At 42.0% G+C, this 18,015-nt stretch overlaps 1 protein-coding gene across 1 annotated transcript in view; it reads right to left on the bottom strand.

Annotated features, from left to right (window-relative positions):
* DLK1 (delta like non-canonical Notch ligand 1) overlaps positions 1-10,734 on the bottom strand; it is an 80,053-nt gene extending 69,319 nt beyond the window's left edge. The window contains exon 1 of the mRNA XM_075926561.1: positions 8,421-10,734. Coding sequence (XP_075782676.1) covers positions 8,421-8,450 — 30 coding nt within the window. The 5' untranslated portion in view covers positions 8,451-10,734. The remainder of the gene's footprint in view (positions 1-8,420) is intronic.
* Positions 10,735-18,015: the final 7,281 nt, after the last annotated feature.

Below are 18,015 nucleotides of genomic sequence, written 5' to 3' on the forward strand. Positions count from 1 at the left end.
TTCTCTTTTTTAAAGATGGGCACTACATTTGCCTTTTTCCAATCATCTCTCCTGATCTCCACGAGTTTTCAAAGATAATGGCCAAAGGCTCTGCAATGACACTTGCCAACTCCCTTAAGTCCCTCGGATGCATTAAATCCGGACCCATGGATTTGTGTATGTTTAGCTTTTCTAAATAGTTCCTAACCTGCTCTTTCTCCACCAAGGGCTGTCCACCTCCGTCCCATACTGCGTTGGCTAGTGCATTAGTCATGCTGATCTGGAGGACAAAAATTGCCTAGCCTAAAGATAACCAGAATATTGACAAAGGAATTGTCAGAGAGAAAGGAGGAAAAAAACAAAACAATTACAAACAAGTTCCTTAAATGCTTAAGTCCAAATGTTGTCCTCATTTACACCATGACAATCCTATTTAATATCAATGAGGATGAATTTGTATGTATATTTTACTGTAAGAGGTTTAAGCAGGTGAGAGGGTATTGATTATTTGACAGCAGTTCATAATGTAGCAACCAAGGTTTAATTTGTATCCTATTCAATTGAAATTAAATAGTCCCTTGTTGCCTTATTACATAGCCTCTTAAAATGTGGCCCATTAATTGGAGTTCACTCATCTCATGTGAGCACCTCCTGGTCACGTGTGTGCATGCCTGAAGGCTTTTTCTCGCTGCTTACGATGCCTTTTGTCAGCTGCTGCACTTGTCAGATAGGTCTTTGGTGACTCAGCCCTCTGGCAGAGTCATGCATGTGCAAAATAAACAACTGCATTTGGAGATAGATAGTCCAAAATGTCCAATAACCCTTCCTGGACTCAGTCATTTACCATCATGGTATCCTTGTTTGGTCTGGCTGGATTGTAAGGCTCCTAATCTAGTACTGAGCAGGAACTTTGGAGGCTTCTTTCCACTAGGTAACTTGGAGGACACAATCCACTACCCTTTTCTGTAGTGGAGTGTAGCAGGGCCATGAGACTCCCAACAGGTAGCCTCAAGGCCTAGTCCACTCCATTATGGAACCTAGTAGAGGTTTTAAGCCAGCTGGGAAAACAATTTGATTTCTGAAAAATTTCCCTTCAATCATAGATGTTCCAAAAATGGCATGTTTTTTACTTTTCATCAATCCTGTGCTAATATCTGTTTCTACAAGTGGTAACGGACTTTTTTCCACCCAGTATATCCAAGACACAGACATCTGAGTTATCTGAATCCAAGATTGCAGTAGTGGGAGAGGAGAAGACAAAGCATGTAGTTTTTGGCTCATCCTATTGAGAATTAAAATTCAAAGGAGAAAATGCTAAATGAAAAAGAAAGGGAATGGGTGCTGGTTGTCCATTAAAACCCCTGTGTACCTGGCTGGTAACCAAGACAGAACATCCATATCAACATGTGAAGCAAAGAACTTTTTCTTTCTTCCTAAAGCAGTGACAAACTCTAAGCAACATTGCATGTAACAAAAGAACAAGCAATAGCATGCTTGGCACGCACAGTTATGTTATGACACTAGCTACAAACATACATCTGGTGAAATACTATTTATAACCAATCTGAGAGAAGAAGATAGTGCAACAAGGCCTTACTCTATATTGTAATAGAGATGTAACCGTGTTAGTCTGGTCTTGCTAAAACAAAAGACAGGAGGACCATGCAGTACTTTAAAGACTAACAAGATGGTTTATTAGGTGATGAGCTTTCGTGGGCCAGACCCACTTCTTCAGATCAAATTGTGGAAGAAAATTGGCATGACCATATATACCAAAGGGATACAATAAAAAAAAGTGAACACACATAAAATTGACAAATCAGATTTTAGAACAGACGGGGGATGAGGGGGTGAGCTTAGTGTCTATGAGATAATGATATTAGGAGTGATAATTGGAGAAGCTATCTTTGTAATGGGTAAGATAATTAGCAGTTTTGTTAAGGCCTATTCATAAAGTGTCAAATTTAAGCATGAATGACAGTTCAGAGGCTTCCCTTTTTAGTTTGGTGTTAGAGTCTCTTTGAAGCAGGATGCATGTAGTGAGGTCGCTGAGATAATGCCCAGTCTGGCTGAAGTGGCAAGAAACTGTTTTTTCTTTGTGAAACTGTCTGATGTCTGTTTTGTGTGCATTGATTCTTTGGTGAAGTGTCTGAGAAGTTTGTCCAATATACATAGCAGACTGACACTGTTGGCACATGATGACATAAATTATGTTTCTGGATGAGCAGGAATATGTGTTCTTGATCTTGTAACTGAAATGATTAGGTCCAATGATGGTGTCAGCAGAGTAAATATGTGGACAAAGCTGGCAACAAGATTTGTTGCAAGGGAAAGTTCTAGGGTTGGTATTAATGTGGTATGTCCTATGGTTGTTGGTAAGAATCATCCTGAGGTTAGGTGGTTGTCTATAGGAGACTATGGGTCTGTCTCCCAGAGCCTCTCAGAGTGTAGTATCCTGTTCCAGTATAGGTTGTAGTTTATTGATAATGTGTTGGACGGGTTTAAGTTGGGGGCTATAGGTGATGACAAGTGGTGTTCTATTGTTGGTTTTCTTGGGTCTGTCTTGAAGTAGATGGTTTCTGGGTATTCGTCTGGCTCTTTAAATTTGTTTTTTTATTTCTCTGAGTGGGTAATTGAGGTTTATAAATGCTTGGTAGAGATCCTGAAGTTTCTGGTCTTTGTCAGTGGGATTAGAGCAGATGCGGTTGTATCGAAGGGCTTGGCTACAGATGATGGATCGTATGGTATGTTCTGGATGGGAGCTGGAGGCATGTAGGTAACTGTATGAGTCAGTGGGTTTTCTGTAGATTATGGTATCTAATTTACCATTGGTGATTTGTACTGTGGTGTCCTGGAAATGGATCTCGTGTGTAGAATGGTCCAGGCTGAGATTGATGGTGGGGTATAGGTTGTTAAAGTCTCTGTGGATTGCATCCAGTGTTTCTTGGCCATGGGTCCAGATCATAAAGATGTCCATTGTGATTCAATTATCAAAAGATGAAGAGCTGTTGACATAGGTAGCAAAAGCAACAGGTTCTGGGGATCTCCCAGAAAGCGGGTCAAGGGTTCTCTAACCTAGGGGGGCTTTTTGTTGTGCAGCTATGGTTGAATTCCCTGACACCAGTAGTGTGCCCACAAGCAAAACTCACTCTGGCTTCCGTCAGCTCTTTCCAGGGCCATTTTTACTGTTTAACCTTTTGAATGATGGCAAAATATCATAAGTATGAACTTGAAAATGGCATTAAAGAAACATGGAGGTTTACATGATTCATCATTCAAAAGTTTGGAAGTGCCTGTCACATTATTGGATTGTGAGGGGAGCAACCGGGTCACTGCTGCACCCATGGGGAGGGGGTGTTCTCCCCAAAAGTGGTACAAAGGGGGCCATGTGAGGGGTCAAACAAAAGCTTACTTTCTTCTGATTCTGTACCTGCTCTTCATATATCTGTATTATGTCTGTGTGTGGAGTTAGGAATCTGTAATCTGTATGGAGACTGGAAGTCTCTCTGAATGTGGTTGAGCATTGGGCAGAGCCTGGCCTATGGACATGCTAATTAGCGAGGCCCTGTGGGACAGTAGCACTCAATGGGCCAAGGACACATCTTGGGAATGGTGATCGACACCTAAGGGCTACCAGCAGGGAACACAGTGATAGGCCGCTGGCCAGGTGACCTGCTGCAGCCAAGAAGAGACCAGGAAGGATGTATAAAGATGCCATGTGGCTGACTCCATCTTGGTACTCAGCTCAGCACTTCATCCCAGAGGCAGCAATGCAGGGATCGAAGTGCCGGAAAGAACTGGGGACCCATCCCGATCCCAGGATGCGCAACAAGGACTTTTAAGCCAGCAGCTGTAACATCTCTGCTAGAGCCTGCATCGAGAACTGGGAGATTTGATGCATGTAAAGTACTATCCTTTAACAGCCTTACTCTCATGCTTTTCTTTATTGTAGAAATAAACCTTTAGATGTTAGATTCTAAAGGATTGGCTCAGCATGATTTGTGGGTAAGGTCCAGAGGGTAAATTGACCAGGGATCTGTGGCTGGTTTCTTGAAACCGGACAGAACTTGTTCGGGGTAGGTGAGATTGGGTTCTAAGACCCCTCACCTGTGTATGAGGCCCGGGGGTATCTGGGGCACGGATATTGCTGGGGTGTCGGAGGGGTTTTGCTCGTGAGGTTTCAGGCAGGCATCTGAAGCGCTCTGTGGGACTGGTTTGTGGCCTGTTTGGGAAGGTCTCCAGTCTGAGGGCTGCAAGAAGCCCCGAATTTGAGCAATTCGCCCTGAGCGATATTTTTCCTATATCAGATATAAAATAGAGAAAAATGGGTCCTGAGCACTTTGGTCCTGATATAGCATGTGAGTTGTTCCATTGAATTCAAGAATGCACTTAAAGATAAGCATAAGTTTAAATGCATTCCCGGATGAAGGCCTGAGTGCTCAGGGCCCTGCAGAGTCAAGCCCGGTGAGAGCTCAGTACATCAGACAACTGCATATTGGAAAGTTATTAAGCAGCATTAATAATTTAGATGGATCACTGATCATTACCCTGATTTTCCCCTCAGACTATTAGCCTAGATTTGATGATCGACAATAAAGTTTACACTCCCAAAATCATTTTATACAACCAATAGGTTGGGAAATTACAAATTGTGAATTTTGTGCCAGCAGCTCTTAAGCAAACCTTAGATTGCCCACTCCATTGACAATCTAAACTCTGAATATTTTTTGGCAAACTGGTGCCATAGCGCCGTTTTTAATAACTCATAGCAAAGATGACTGATAATAACAGATTGCTCTCCTGTTGTTGCTGAGCATATCATCATTTGGGCTACTACTGAGTCATTATGCTACCCACTAATTTTTTGTGGCCATTTCCCCCCCTCTCCCGATCTGTGTACCAATACCAGAATTTACACCCTAAAGACTATATTGATACATTTATGGGGTGAAATAATGGCCACAGTGAAGGCAATAGCACAATTCCCATTAGGTACCCACGATCTCCCTTGAACACTTCTGCTTTAACTCAATCATATTTTGCTTTGTCTGATTTTCAGCCCTCACTTCTAATTTTATGCTCCCACTTTTGCCAGCATAAATCACTGAGAAATCCAGAATGGGATTGAATCCCGTTTTGCACTCACATCCACTTGCATGGGAAAGTCAGCCAGCTGTACTTTTCAGGAGCAATCAGTTGTGAACAGAAAATTGGCATTTGTGTTCAAGCTGCCTGAAAAATTGGACTGAGAAAGTAAAAGTGCCATCCAACCCAGCATGCCCGTCCTTTTGCCTATCCCAATCTCATCTTGCTTTTTCATCAGTACTTTTTCCAGAAGCAATTCCAATTGCCTTTTGATATCAGTTGCTTCAATCATGTTCCATCCTGATTAACCTCTACATGCTTCTGGTCTGCAGTCATTAGTTCTTTAAAATGGTAAATAGATGGCCCAAACCAGCTTCCCTTGACAAAAGTTTTCCATGAAGAAATTGGATTAGATCCTGAAGAATTATTTGAAACAAATGGATTCTAAGGTTCCTATAAGTTATTTTCTTCCCATTCTTATGAATTAGGCAATAGATCAACAATATAGTAGGCATTATTTAGCTAGATATACTTAATGTGCACAATGTAACTATTCAATTACCTATGAAGTCATTGTTAATATGATCCAATATGAACTCTAATCTGACCTCTAATAATAGGATCATTAGCATAAATAATTAGACTATATTGGAAAAAATCAGTTACTCGGCAAATATTAACAATACTCATCAAATGTTTTATTTGATTTGTTGTATTTGCTCATTTGGCTAAACACTGAGTAAACTAATTGTCATCTAAATTATTTGATGATCAATGAAAATATTTGTCTAACAGCACAAAAATTGACCAGTTCTATAAAAAATAAGGAGAAAATAAGCTACTGTTCCATAAGACAACAATGAAATCTTGGGAGAAGAGGCAGGTTTGGTTTCTTATTCAGTTTTAGTCAATCAATTCAATCTGTGACAGGCATATGAAAGATACAAACACTGCTACTCCCATGAGTTCTCATTAATATGGTGCACCTGTTTTGGCTGGCAACTATTACTGTAAAGTCTGCATTCACAATAAAGGAAACCTATTACTCCATTCCTTAATATATGCAATGTGTAGCACATCACCAAAGTAAAATTAAAACACATACGCAAGACTGGATTTCTAATTAGGCACAGCAGGCATGCGCCTAGAGGTGCTGGAGTTCTAGAAGTACACAACCCCTCTAAAACTGTGCAACACGAAACTCAGCTTTAGACAAGAGGGTGCTGAAGATGCTGTACGTAAAGCTGCATAAGATGTAAATCCTGCCCTGCACATATCCAGAAGACTGTGGTCCTTATCTGACAAAGCACTTTGTCATGTGCTTGATCTGAGAATTTCCATTGAATACTTATGTGCTTAAAGTTAAACGTGTGCTTAAGTACTTTGCCAAAGTAGGGCCTATATGCAAAAGATGTACTTTCTTCTGAACTTTTTTAAAGCTAGAAGTTCTTTCCTCAGTTTCATTTGTTAAAACAATGTGTACTGAAAAACATAGGCCAGCAATGACACATTACAAATATTCTTCAGTCTACACTGGGGAGTTATTTCGAAATGGGTTCATCTAAACTACGCTAAAGTGTTGAAAGAGGATATGCAAATTCCGCAGGTTTCAAAAGCAAAAGTAGTTTGGACATGGCTTTTTCAGCGAACCCTCCCCCCCCCCGCCCACTTTTCGAGAAGCCGCATAAACCTCATTTTTTGAGGAAGAGTGGTTTTTTTCGAAAAGGGGGGGATTGCTGAAAAAGCTGCATTTAAATTACTTTCCCTTTGAAAGTTCCAATCTCACTTTCAAAAGCGGAAGAGGATATGCAAATTCCACACTTTAGCGTAGTCTAGATGAGTCCAATAACTCCCCTGATTTTGAAATAACAAGGTGAGCATTATTATTTTGAAATAATGGGCTTGTTATTTCAAAATAACAACTCCTGCTTGTGAAGAGGAATAAGCTTATTTCAAAAGAGTTATTTCAGGAGTTACTATTTCAAAATACTTTATTTTGAAATAACCTGGTAGTGTAGACATAGCCTATAAGAACATAATCTATTTTATTCTTATATATTTTCTTCTTGTCCCTCTTTACCAATGCTCTAGTTAGAAACTTGTTGGCTGGCCCATCAATTGATTTAGCTAGGAATGAACAAAAACGAAGCAGACTCTCTCTCGAGCTGAAGGGTTATCATGCTATCTGTGGAATGTGATGTGTCATCACTTCATTTAGATCAACAAAGCATGCTGCAAAAATTGTATTAAGAACTGCTCTTTTCCAAAATAATTCAGTATATTAGAAATTGAAACAGAATAGAAAACTAATATTAATTATTTTAGATCCAGTCCATGCTGTCAGTGACCATGGCCATCATAGTTTTAATAATGATTCTGAAAATCACAAATCACTTTTGTGTCATGCTGTGCCTCATTTTGTTTATTACTTTGTGGTCTAGTACGCTATGACCCAAAAGTTAAGCAAGCAGTCAATTCAAGAGAAGCACTTCATGAGTATTAAAGCAAAAGTACAACAATCCCCTTAATTATAATCCAACTAATGTGCTGGGTACATTATGTAATAGAAACCATACAGGAAAAATAGAAAGATTACTCACCTACAGAGAGAAGGGTGGTTTTGTGATGAAAGGAGAGGAGAGACCATCAAGAGAACTCCAGGTGGTCTCACGGACTTGCTTTGTAATCTTGAACAAGTCAGTTAAGACCCAATACTTAAACAAGTCCTTTAAGTGCTTTGCTGAATAGGAATTTATTTATGAATGTGTTTGAGTGCTTTGCTGAAAAATGGTCCTATTGGCGACTTATAGTATTATTATTATTTCTTGGGTTTTATCCATAGGGACTAAGTGAGATACACTGTAATTCACAGTAATAGCTGGAAAAAATAACCATGATTTTGGGTCTTATTCAAACTGAATTGAGATTGAATCGTACCTTAAACTGAGATGAAAGTAATTCTCTGTGTATGATCTGGGCCATGAGATTGTCTAGTCACCATATTCAAGTTCTATCAAACCAGAAGGTACTTATGCATACCTGGGGCAATGCTTCTATACTGGCTTTATTATTTAAAAAAAACAGTAAGTATAACACAGATATGGTTACTAGAGTTCAGCAATAAAATAATTAAATATAATCCTTGTAGCAATAAAACCAGAAGAAGAAAAGTAATCACTCTGTAAAACATTATATCCCTTTGATTTTGTAATAAAGGTAAATTACTCATGGAACTAAAACAGCTGAGGCATTAAACTCAAACATGAAACCTTTTACTTTCAGGATAGTTATCCATATTCTAATTTGCTACCCCAATAAAAGTAATTTTGTAATAACTAAAATAATCTTCACCGTACATGAAAGGTATGTTGCAGTGCTCTGAACATGTGCTGGGAAACTTGACTTCTGTTGCTGGCAGAGAACTCTGATTCTGTGATTTTGAGCAGTGGATAAAGTCTCTCAGTTCACTCCACCATCCCAAGTCAGCAAAGAACGTGTTCAACTTTAAATGTGGGCTTAAGTCCATTAAAATAAATGAGATTAAACATGTTTTAAATGTGTGGCTCTGGCATTTGGACTCTGACCACTAGGCCTGACTGTTATTGCCTGGTCTCCTGATGGTTTGAGCAGCACAGGTAAACAGAAGGGAACTAGGCTGACAAGAGATCCAGATTGGCAGGTGCTGTGGATCCCCCCTAGCCAGTATTTCCCTGCCAGGAATATGGGGTATTGTACAAACCCTGAAGGCCCCAGCCACTATGCTGCATGCCAGGTTGTGGCCCTACAAGCACAGAACAATGCACTGCACAGACAGGCAGCACCACCCTCAACTCCATCCACTGCTCCACATGAACCCCGAAGATTCCCGGGCCTGGTAAGTTTAATAGTGATGCGGGCATATTTTGTGGGTTTCTTAATTAATGCCAGAACCTGCAGTTGCTCCCCACTGTCCAATACAGATTAGGCAGGTTCTGGCCTGGGAATCCCCACTCCTAGAGAAAGCAAGCCTGCTCCTGGGGAAGCTTGAAGACATCATTCAAACCATGGCTGTGATTGTTGACAGCCCTAGTTGTGAGTGTACATCCAAGGCCACCCTTCAGGTATTGTGGCAGGAAGGTCAGTTTTTTGCTCAACATGTAGCAGATTTCTACTGCTTGGTAGAGAATACTGAATGGAACAAAGCTGTGCAGCGATGTTATTTCCACTTCATCTTAGATAATGACATAAAACATGAGCTTGCCCACAAGGACTCCCCTCGCATTCTGGACCCTAGTTTGACCTCAGCATCAAGACAGACAACTACCTGATGGAATGTCACCAAGAGCTTCCTATATTCTGCCAGCAATAGCATCACCTGCTCACCAATCTTGAGGGTCTTCCCTGCCACCTTAACTCATGAAGCTATGCTGTGTGAAGACAGTGTCAGGCATTGGGACTATGTCTATATTGTGGAGGACCAGGACACTTTGTGTTGGGTGATCCTGCTAATTTCCATTCCTGGTCAGAGAAAGCCTAAACCCCACACTCTGCTATGGGAGTCTAGTCTGGGGTGGCATTCCTACTCATCCTCAATACTTTCACCATGATTGAGTGGGTCCTGATACATCATAATAACATAAGAACAGCCTTACTGGGTTAGACCAAAGATCCATCTAGCCCAGCGTACTATATTCTAACAATGGCCAAGGGATGTGTTATACTGCTATGTTGTCATTTATCTGGATGACAGTCATCTTTTCTGACAATCATGAGAAGCCTGATTATCATGTCTGCTGCATTCTAGAAAGACTTTGCCAACATCATCTGTTTTAAAGCTCAGAAAAGATGAATATGACCAGGTGTCAAGGTGCACACCCCCCACCATGCCTCAGTACCCCCTGACTGTCCTCATCTAGCCCCTCTCAGGGCAGGTTACAGTCTGTACGGGTTGCTCATCATTGGCATTGGGGTTATCCTTACTGCCCCGCTTTCCAAAGGCTGCATTGTAATCCGCCTCCAAACCCTGAGCCTTGCCTCCAGCCCCTAGCCAGGGGTAGTCTTGGGTGGCCCTCTCCCAACCCTAGCTGGCTAGCCCCAGCTGTTTTCCCTCCTGGGAGCTCCTGCTTCCTCTGCAGTCAGCTCTTCACTGGCTCTCCCCCCTAAGCAAACTGTGCTTCTCTATATATCTGCTGGTTGGGCCCTCACTAGCCCTAACGGCTTCAGCTGGCCTCTCCAAGCCAACTGTGCTGCACTAGATAGCTGTCAGCTGGGCTCTCACTAGCCCTAATGGCCTCAGCTGACCTCTCTGGGCTCAGCCCCGGCTCAGGGCCTGAGTCTTGGCCTTAAAGGGCCAGTGCAGGGCAGGCGCCCTGTCATACCAGGATACAATAGAATTCTTCAATTACATTATTTCTTCCATGGGATTAACCATACAGCCTTACAATATGGTGGCCATCTTTGATTGGTCTACACCAAAGGACACCTGCAGGATCCAACAGTTCCTAGATTTCACTAGCACCTAAATCAACAACTGATACGTTGATGCATTTTCTCGCCACATTTGACTTCATACTCACATACTGCCCAGGAGCAGGAAATTGGAAGGTTATTGCACTATCCTGTAAGGTCAAGTATTTGGGACTGGGTTAGAAAACTCCATTTATGTTTTTCGAGGCATCCCACTTCATCAATGGCAGAGTAGACAACAACTTAATGGAGTCAATTTGTGCCATGTTACCCAATGCCACCTTCACTGGACAGATCTGGAGAACACTGATGCCCTACCAGCCCCCAGGTTCAGGTTCCAAGACTGGGTCCTCTACCATAAAGATTGCATCTATGCTCTGAAAAGGCAATCACGGCTATAAGTTATGCAGTCACGTCATGATGCACCCCTTGCAGGGCATTTCAGCCACCTCAAGACCTGAAGTCTAATCATAAGGAGTTTCTAGTGGTCATGATTGCACAGCTCAGTCAAGAGCTAAATAAAATTCCGTGAAGTGTGTGCCTGGACCAAATGCATCTGCTCAAAACCACTCTGAGGTCTTCAACCCTTGCCCATTCCAACTCAACTGTGGGCTACCATTTCCACTGACTTTATTGTGAAGCTTTCACCTTCCATGCAATAATCCTATTTGTGGCCCCCCTCTGAACCAAAATAGCACTTCACCGCCTACCCAGGAAAAAGCTTGCCACTTCCTAGAAAAAGATTTTTCAGCTACATAGATCGTCATCAAGCTTTATGTCAGATCATGGTTTTCTCAGTTCATTTCTCAGTTCTGACAGGAATGTCTAAAACTTCTGGAGATTGAGCCCCTTCTCTCCACTGTCTACCATCCACACACTTCTGGGGAAATTGAGCAAGTCAGACAGATTCTTGAATAATTCCAGTGCTGCTTCTTGAACTGTGTTACCATATGCTGAGCTTGCTTACAATAATGCCACACATGCCTCTGTCCCACAAAGCCCATGTTTCTCCAACTATAGTTTTCACCCCTGCTTTCTTCTGGATATTTCCATGAACTCTCCAATACCAGCTGTCACAGAAGTAGCTACCCATCTCCACCAGGCACACTGGGAACTCAAAGAACACTTATAAGCAGCCAAGGAAGCACATAAATGTCATTCTGACTAGGAACAACAGGTTTCCCTCAACCTTGCCATAGGAAATTGTCTTGCTGCCCACCCATAATCTTAAAATCTATTCACCCCTAAAGTCAAACTGGGCCACCAATATTTGAACCCTTTCAAGACTATTGCACAGACCAAGCCATTAACATTTATTATAATTATCCAAGTTCCTGAAGATATACCCCATATTTCATGTTTTTGTTCTAAATTTATACAGAGAGGAGTCCTTCCCATCACTCCAGCCCTCCTCCACCTTCATCCCCATGGAACTGTCCAATGATACAATGAGTATATAATTTGGCCAATCCTCAACTCCCAATAAGTCAGAAGACACCTCCAGTGCTTGGTGAACTGGAAGTGTTACAACCTATATAGCATTCCTGGGAACCAGCAAATCATATCCATGTCCCATATCTGTTGTAGGCATTTCACAAAGACCACTCAAAGAAGGTAGGCTTGAGGGCACCTACAGGGCATTCTCTGTGGAGCAGCAGAGAACTATCAGTCGTAAGGCACTCAGCTATGCTACTCAGTATATCTGATGTTCTACCAAGCCAACTAGTCTGTGTGAGGGACCAATCTGCCTGATTAGCTGAGGAAGCCAGTAGACCAGCTCTTAAACCTAGCAGCAATAGCACCTCATTGACTATAAAAATGGAAACTAGGACAAATAACAAAGGATGAATATAGGCAAGCAACACGGGAATGCAGGGTCAAGATTAGAAAGGCAAAGGCACAAAATGAGATCAAACTAGCTACAGGCATAAAGGGAAACAAGACCTTTTATAAATACATTAAAAGCAAGAGGAAGACCAAGGACAGGGTAGGCCCACTGCTCAGTGAGGAGGAAGAAGCAGTAACAGGAAACTTGGAAATAGCGGAGATGCTCAATGACTTCTTTGTTTCGGTCTTCACCGAGAAGTCTGGAGGTGTGCCTAATGTAGTGAATACAAGCAGAGAGAGGGTAAGTTTAGAAGATAGGATACACAAAGAACAAGTTAAAAATCACTTAGGAAAGTTAGATGTCAGCAAGTCACCAGGTCCTGATGAAATGCATCCCAGGATACTCAAGGAGCTGATAGAGGAGGTATCTGAGCCTTTAGCTATGATCTTTGAAAAATCATGGAAGACAGGGGAGATTCCAGAAGACTGGAAAAGGGCAAATATTGTGCCCATCTATAAAAAGGGGAATAAGAACAACCCAGGAAACTACAGACCGGTCAGTTTAACGTCTGTCCCAGGGAAGATAATGGAGCAGGTAATTAAGGAAATCATATGCAAACACTTGGAAGGTAATAAAGTGATAGGGAATAGCCAGCATGGAGTTGTGAAGAACAAGTCATGCCAAACTAATCTGATAGCTTTCTTTGATAGGATAACGAGCCTTGTGGATAAGGGAGAAGCGGTGGATGTCATATACCTAGACTTTAGTAAGGCATTTGATACGGTCTCACATGATATTCTTATTGATAAACTAGGCAAATATAACTTGGATAGGGCCACGATAAGGTGGGTGCATAATTGGCTGGATAACCGTAGTCAGAGAGTTGTTGTTAACGGTGCTAAATCCTGCTGGAAAGGGATAACAAGTGGAGTTCCGCAAGGGTCTGTTTTGGGACCCGTACTGTTCAATATCTTCATCAATGATGTAGATATTGGGATAGAGAGTACGCTTATTAAGTTTGCAGATGATACCAAACTGGGTGGGGTTGCAACTTCTTTGGAGGATAGGGACATAATTCAAAATGACCTTAGCAAGTTAGAGAAATGGTCAGAGGTAAACAGGATGAAGTTTAATAAAGTGAAATGCAAAGTGCTCCACTTAGGAAGGAACAATCAGTTCCATACATACAAGATGGGAAGCGACTGTCTAGGAAGGAGCATGGCGGAAAGGGATCTAGGGGTCATAGTGGACCACAAGTTGAATATGAGTCAACAGTGTGATGCTGTTGCAAAAAAAGCAAATATGATTCTAGGTTGTATCAACAAGCGTGTTGTAAGCAAAACTCGTGAAGTCATTCTGCCACTCTACTCTGCTCTAGTTAGGCCTCAGCTGGAGTACTGTGTCCAGTTCTGGGCGCCACATTTCAAGAAAGATGTGGAGAAATTGGAAAGGGTACAGAGAAGAGCGACAAGAATGATTAAAGGTCTAAAGAACATGACCTATGAAGCCAGGCTTCATGAACTGGGCTTGTTTAGTTTGGAAAACAGAAGATTAAGGGGGGACATGATAGCGGTTTTCAAATATCTAAAAGGGTGTCAAAAATTTGTTCTTCTTGGTTTCTGAGGACAGGACAAGGAGTAATGGGCTTAAAGTGCAGCAAGGGAGGTTTAGATTGGACATTAGGAAAAAATTCCTAACTGTCAGGGTGGTCAAATATTGGAATAAATTGCCAAGAGAGGTGGTGGAATCTCCCTCTCTGGAGGTATTTAAGAACAGGTTAGATAGACATCTGTCAGGGATGGTGTAGACAGAGCTTGGTCCTGCCTTGAGGGCGGGGGGCTGGACTCGATGACCTCTCGAGGTCCCTTCCAGTCCTATGATTCTATGATTCTATGACTGCTAAAGGCACACACCCATCTATTCTATGCCTTCCTATGCCTGTCTCTTCATGCCCCGTTCCTGCTCTGATTCTCCTTAGCTCCAGATCCTGCCCTGCTCCCAGCTTTGCTCCCATACTTTTCCAGTTTTGCTCTGCCGCAGAACCAGCCCTGCTACTGCTTTCCTTGTCTCCTGGTAATTTTGTTCTGACCTATGGCTCTGACTCATGAATCTGATTATCTCGACCACTGGCTCTTGCATTTGGACTCGGACCACTGGGTATGACTGGCTAAGACCCAGTCCGCTAATTCCATATTATTTTTATGCATTTTAGCTGTTTTTTAAATCATGATATCAGGCAATACCAATCAAATGTCTTTCAGAAGTCTAAGTATATTAACTCAACAACCAAACTTGTAATCTCATTGAAAAAAAAAAAGATAAATTAGGTTGACAGGATCTATTTTCCATAAATTTACATCGCCTATATTTCTTTAATTCTTTATTAATTGAGTTAATATCAGCCACTCATTTAACTTGCTGGGATTGATGTCAGACTGACAGGCCTATAGTTACTTGGTCAACTCATTTGCCACTTCCTAAAATATTGTGGTTAGCTAGGCTATGGTAGTGCACTGGATTAGTACAAAGGCACTTAATCTGGACCTAGAAATTGGTCCCGTGTATCGTGGCTTAATTTTTATTGCACTGGTCCCCATGTAGCTTTTATATACACTTTTATTTGTTGGGTTCTTCCTACAGTGTATTTATCAAGGAATTTAATACAGTATATACAAATGTTGCATTTCACTGGATTGAAATCCTGGGCAAATTCTTTAAGACTGGTTTGGAAATGTGAAGAGTTTTAGAAAGTCATCAACAGTAATACTTCTCTTGAACAAATGAAAGTTACAGCTGTCAAAAATGCTGTGGGATGTATATTTGATCATCAATAATTAGGCTGTCTTATTTGTACTTTTTGGTCTACAAGTTTTACAATACACCTGATGATAAAACGGTTAAAAATAAATGTACATATTAAACTTCTCTTCCCAATCACTATTTTTTTCTAAGTCTAATTGAAGCATTCAAAATCACTGCCTAGCTGTCTGAAAAAGAAACAATTACTAAAATACATTCTTTTGTCTATTTGATGACTGATGAAAAGAGTGTGTCAAAAGATCATATATATTTCTGTAGGTTCCATTGTTACAAGAGAACTGGACTTAATCTGAACCTAACATAGCTCAACTATCTTGTGCACTTAGTTAGTATAACTAGAAGAGAGGACACCACCTAGTCAGAAGGAATGCAACCTTGCCTAAGCAGACAAAAACAACTGCATAGCTGCAGTATTACTAACAAAGATAGATAAAGTAAAATGACAGATTAGTGAGAATAAAAATGGAATGTGGATAACTAACCTCGAGTGTAGGTATCTATACTTGTAAATTTCTTGTTAGAAGATGTATTTGGTATTGGTAGGAAAACAGTCAGCCCACTAAGGGCATGTCTACACTAGGAAATTATTTCAAAATAACTACGTTCAAAATAATAGCTCCCAAAATAACTATTTTGAAATAAGCGTTGAGGAGTCCTGTGGCACCTTATAGACTAACCGAAGTGTTGGAGCATAAGCTTTCATGGGCAAAGGCCCACTTCATCAGATGCATGTCTGCATATTTTGAAATAATCTTATTCCCCAAGGAAAGAAGGACTATAGATTTTGAAATAATCAGCCCTTCGTAGTATGGACGCTCTGCTTATTATTTTGAAATAAAGCGGGGGGTATTTTGAAATAACTCCCTAGTGCAGATTAGGACTAGGGGTTATGCTTTGTTTTGAGATACATATAAAAGAGTTTAGTTGGTATGTGCACATTGGGGATACTTTGGAGAAATTCTTTTGAGAGGATTTTGATGTGTCTGGAGTCTGACAGCTACCCTGGACATCAAAGCCCTGCTCCTGAACATTCAACACCATCTCAGACTTTGGATAAATATAACTTGGGTGCTCTATAATATTGCTATTTTGACGTGTGCTTTGTACTCAGTAAAACAAGGACTTTAGAGTGGAAAAACTCTTGTGTGTTCCAATCATTTTTCAGATGGAGGAGCTGTGTCCCCTACTAATAAAGCTGATAATGGATTTAAGATGGAAGGTATTTTATCAAGAGTATACTGTCTGAAGAGAAACAGGGTAAGTATAGTACAAACTTTCAAGCTTCAAGAACTCTTATTTCAGGTATAGAGAAATTCATGGAGGATTGTAGATCAATGGCTATTAGCTGGCATGAGCACAGATGGTGTCCCTAGCCTCTGTTTGCCAGAAGTAGGGAATGGGTGACAAGGGATGGATCACCTTTCATTCCAGGGTGTCTGACTCAGTGGAAATATGACTAATCTTCATTTGTATTCATAGCCTGTTAGGAAACAGCACAGGGATTTAGAAACTAAATCTTTCCTACAATTTTCTTTATGCTTCTTGGGTCTTCTGGAAATTTGCTTTTGCCTGAGATCATGGGTGTATGCACTTACCCACAAGTGAGTGGGAGCCATTTGTATACTGGGGGAGGTGGTTTGGTAACCCACACATTAAGGGTACATCTAGACTGCGGCATTATTCCGGGATACCAGAAGTATCCCGAAATAGCAACGCCACATCTTTAAACGCTCCTGCTATCTCCCAAAATAGAGGGCACGCTCTTCTGGCATCACTGTAATCATAATTCCATGAGCGTTAAGGAATTTGTTGGAATAGTGCCTTATTTTGAAATCTGGAGCTGTCTACATAGAACCAAATTTCAAAATAAGCTCTTTCAACCTAGACTCAGAATAAGTTACACAAGTTGCGTAGCACAAATTGTGTAGTTTATTCCGACAGAAGGGTGCTGTCTAGACACATCCCTCATGTGGTTCACTGTCCCATGTAGTGGCACCTAGATCACTTACAGCGAGAGATCAGAACAAGGGAGCCCTACAGCCTAATCTGAGAACCAGCTGACTTCATACCTCAAGCTGTAGCAGTCCCTATACTGAGGTCCTAGGTTTGAATCTGCCTCATGGCAGTTACGCTGTGAGCCACAGTAAAACCCTTTATAACATAGAAACCCCTTCAAGCCAACCAGTCTGGCAGCACCCTTAGTTCCAGTACCTATGCTTCCCATTAACAAGATGATGCAGACAAATACCAGCCTCACAACAGGCCTAAATCACTTCAACTATGAAGAAACTTCACCACTGACATCAGAGAAATTTTACCTTGGGACTTGTTAATGTTTCAGTTTGTGATTTGGGGTGCAAGGTTTTTAGGTAACTGTGACGGGGCAGAAACGCCCCGCACTCCGGAGTGCATAGGAGCCGTATGCCTGGTGGCCCTCGGGACGGGGCAGGGAGGGGCGGAGCCGGACAGCCCGCAGCCCGCCGCCCGAACGGCCCCGTCGCAAGCCACGTGGGGGTGTGCTGGGTGCTCCCGGGCGGCCGCTGCGGCCAGGCGTCTGGGCGGCTCTGGGAATCTCACTGACGTCATGGGTGCTGTGATGTCATCCTGCAGCTGCGGCTGTGAGCCGGAAGCGAGCCCACGCAGAGTCGGGCAGGGCCCCGCCCACGGGCCGCGGCATGGAGATTTAAACACCGGACGGAGGAGAGAGATGGGGAAGCATTGCTAGCATCCCTCCCTGCAAGAGAACCCTGGAAGGGGCCCGAGGCCGAGGAGGTAAGCTCCGGCTCGGTGTATAGAACCCAGGTAGGGAGAGGAAGCAGCCCAGGGTGGGCAAAGTGGAGCCTGTGGGCTGGCGAGTT

Source organism: Pelodiscus sinensis, chromosome 4 (genome assembly GCF_049634645.1).
Source record: "Pelodiscus sinensis isolate JC-2024 chromosome 4, ASM4963464v1, whole genome shotgun sequence".
Classification (NCBI taxonomy): domain Eukaryota; kingdom Metazoa; phylum Chordata; order Testudines; family Trionychidae; genus Pelodiscus; species Pelodiscus sinensis.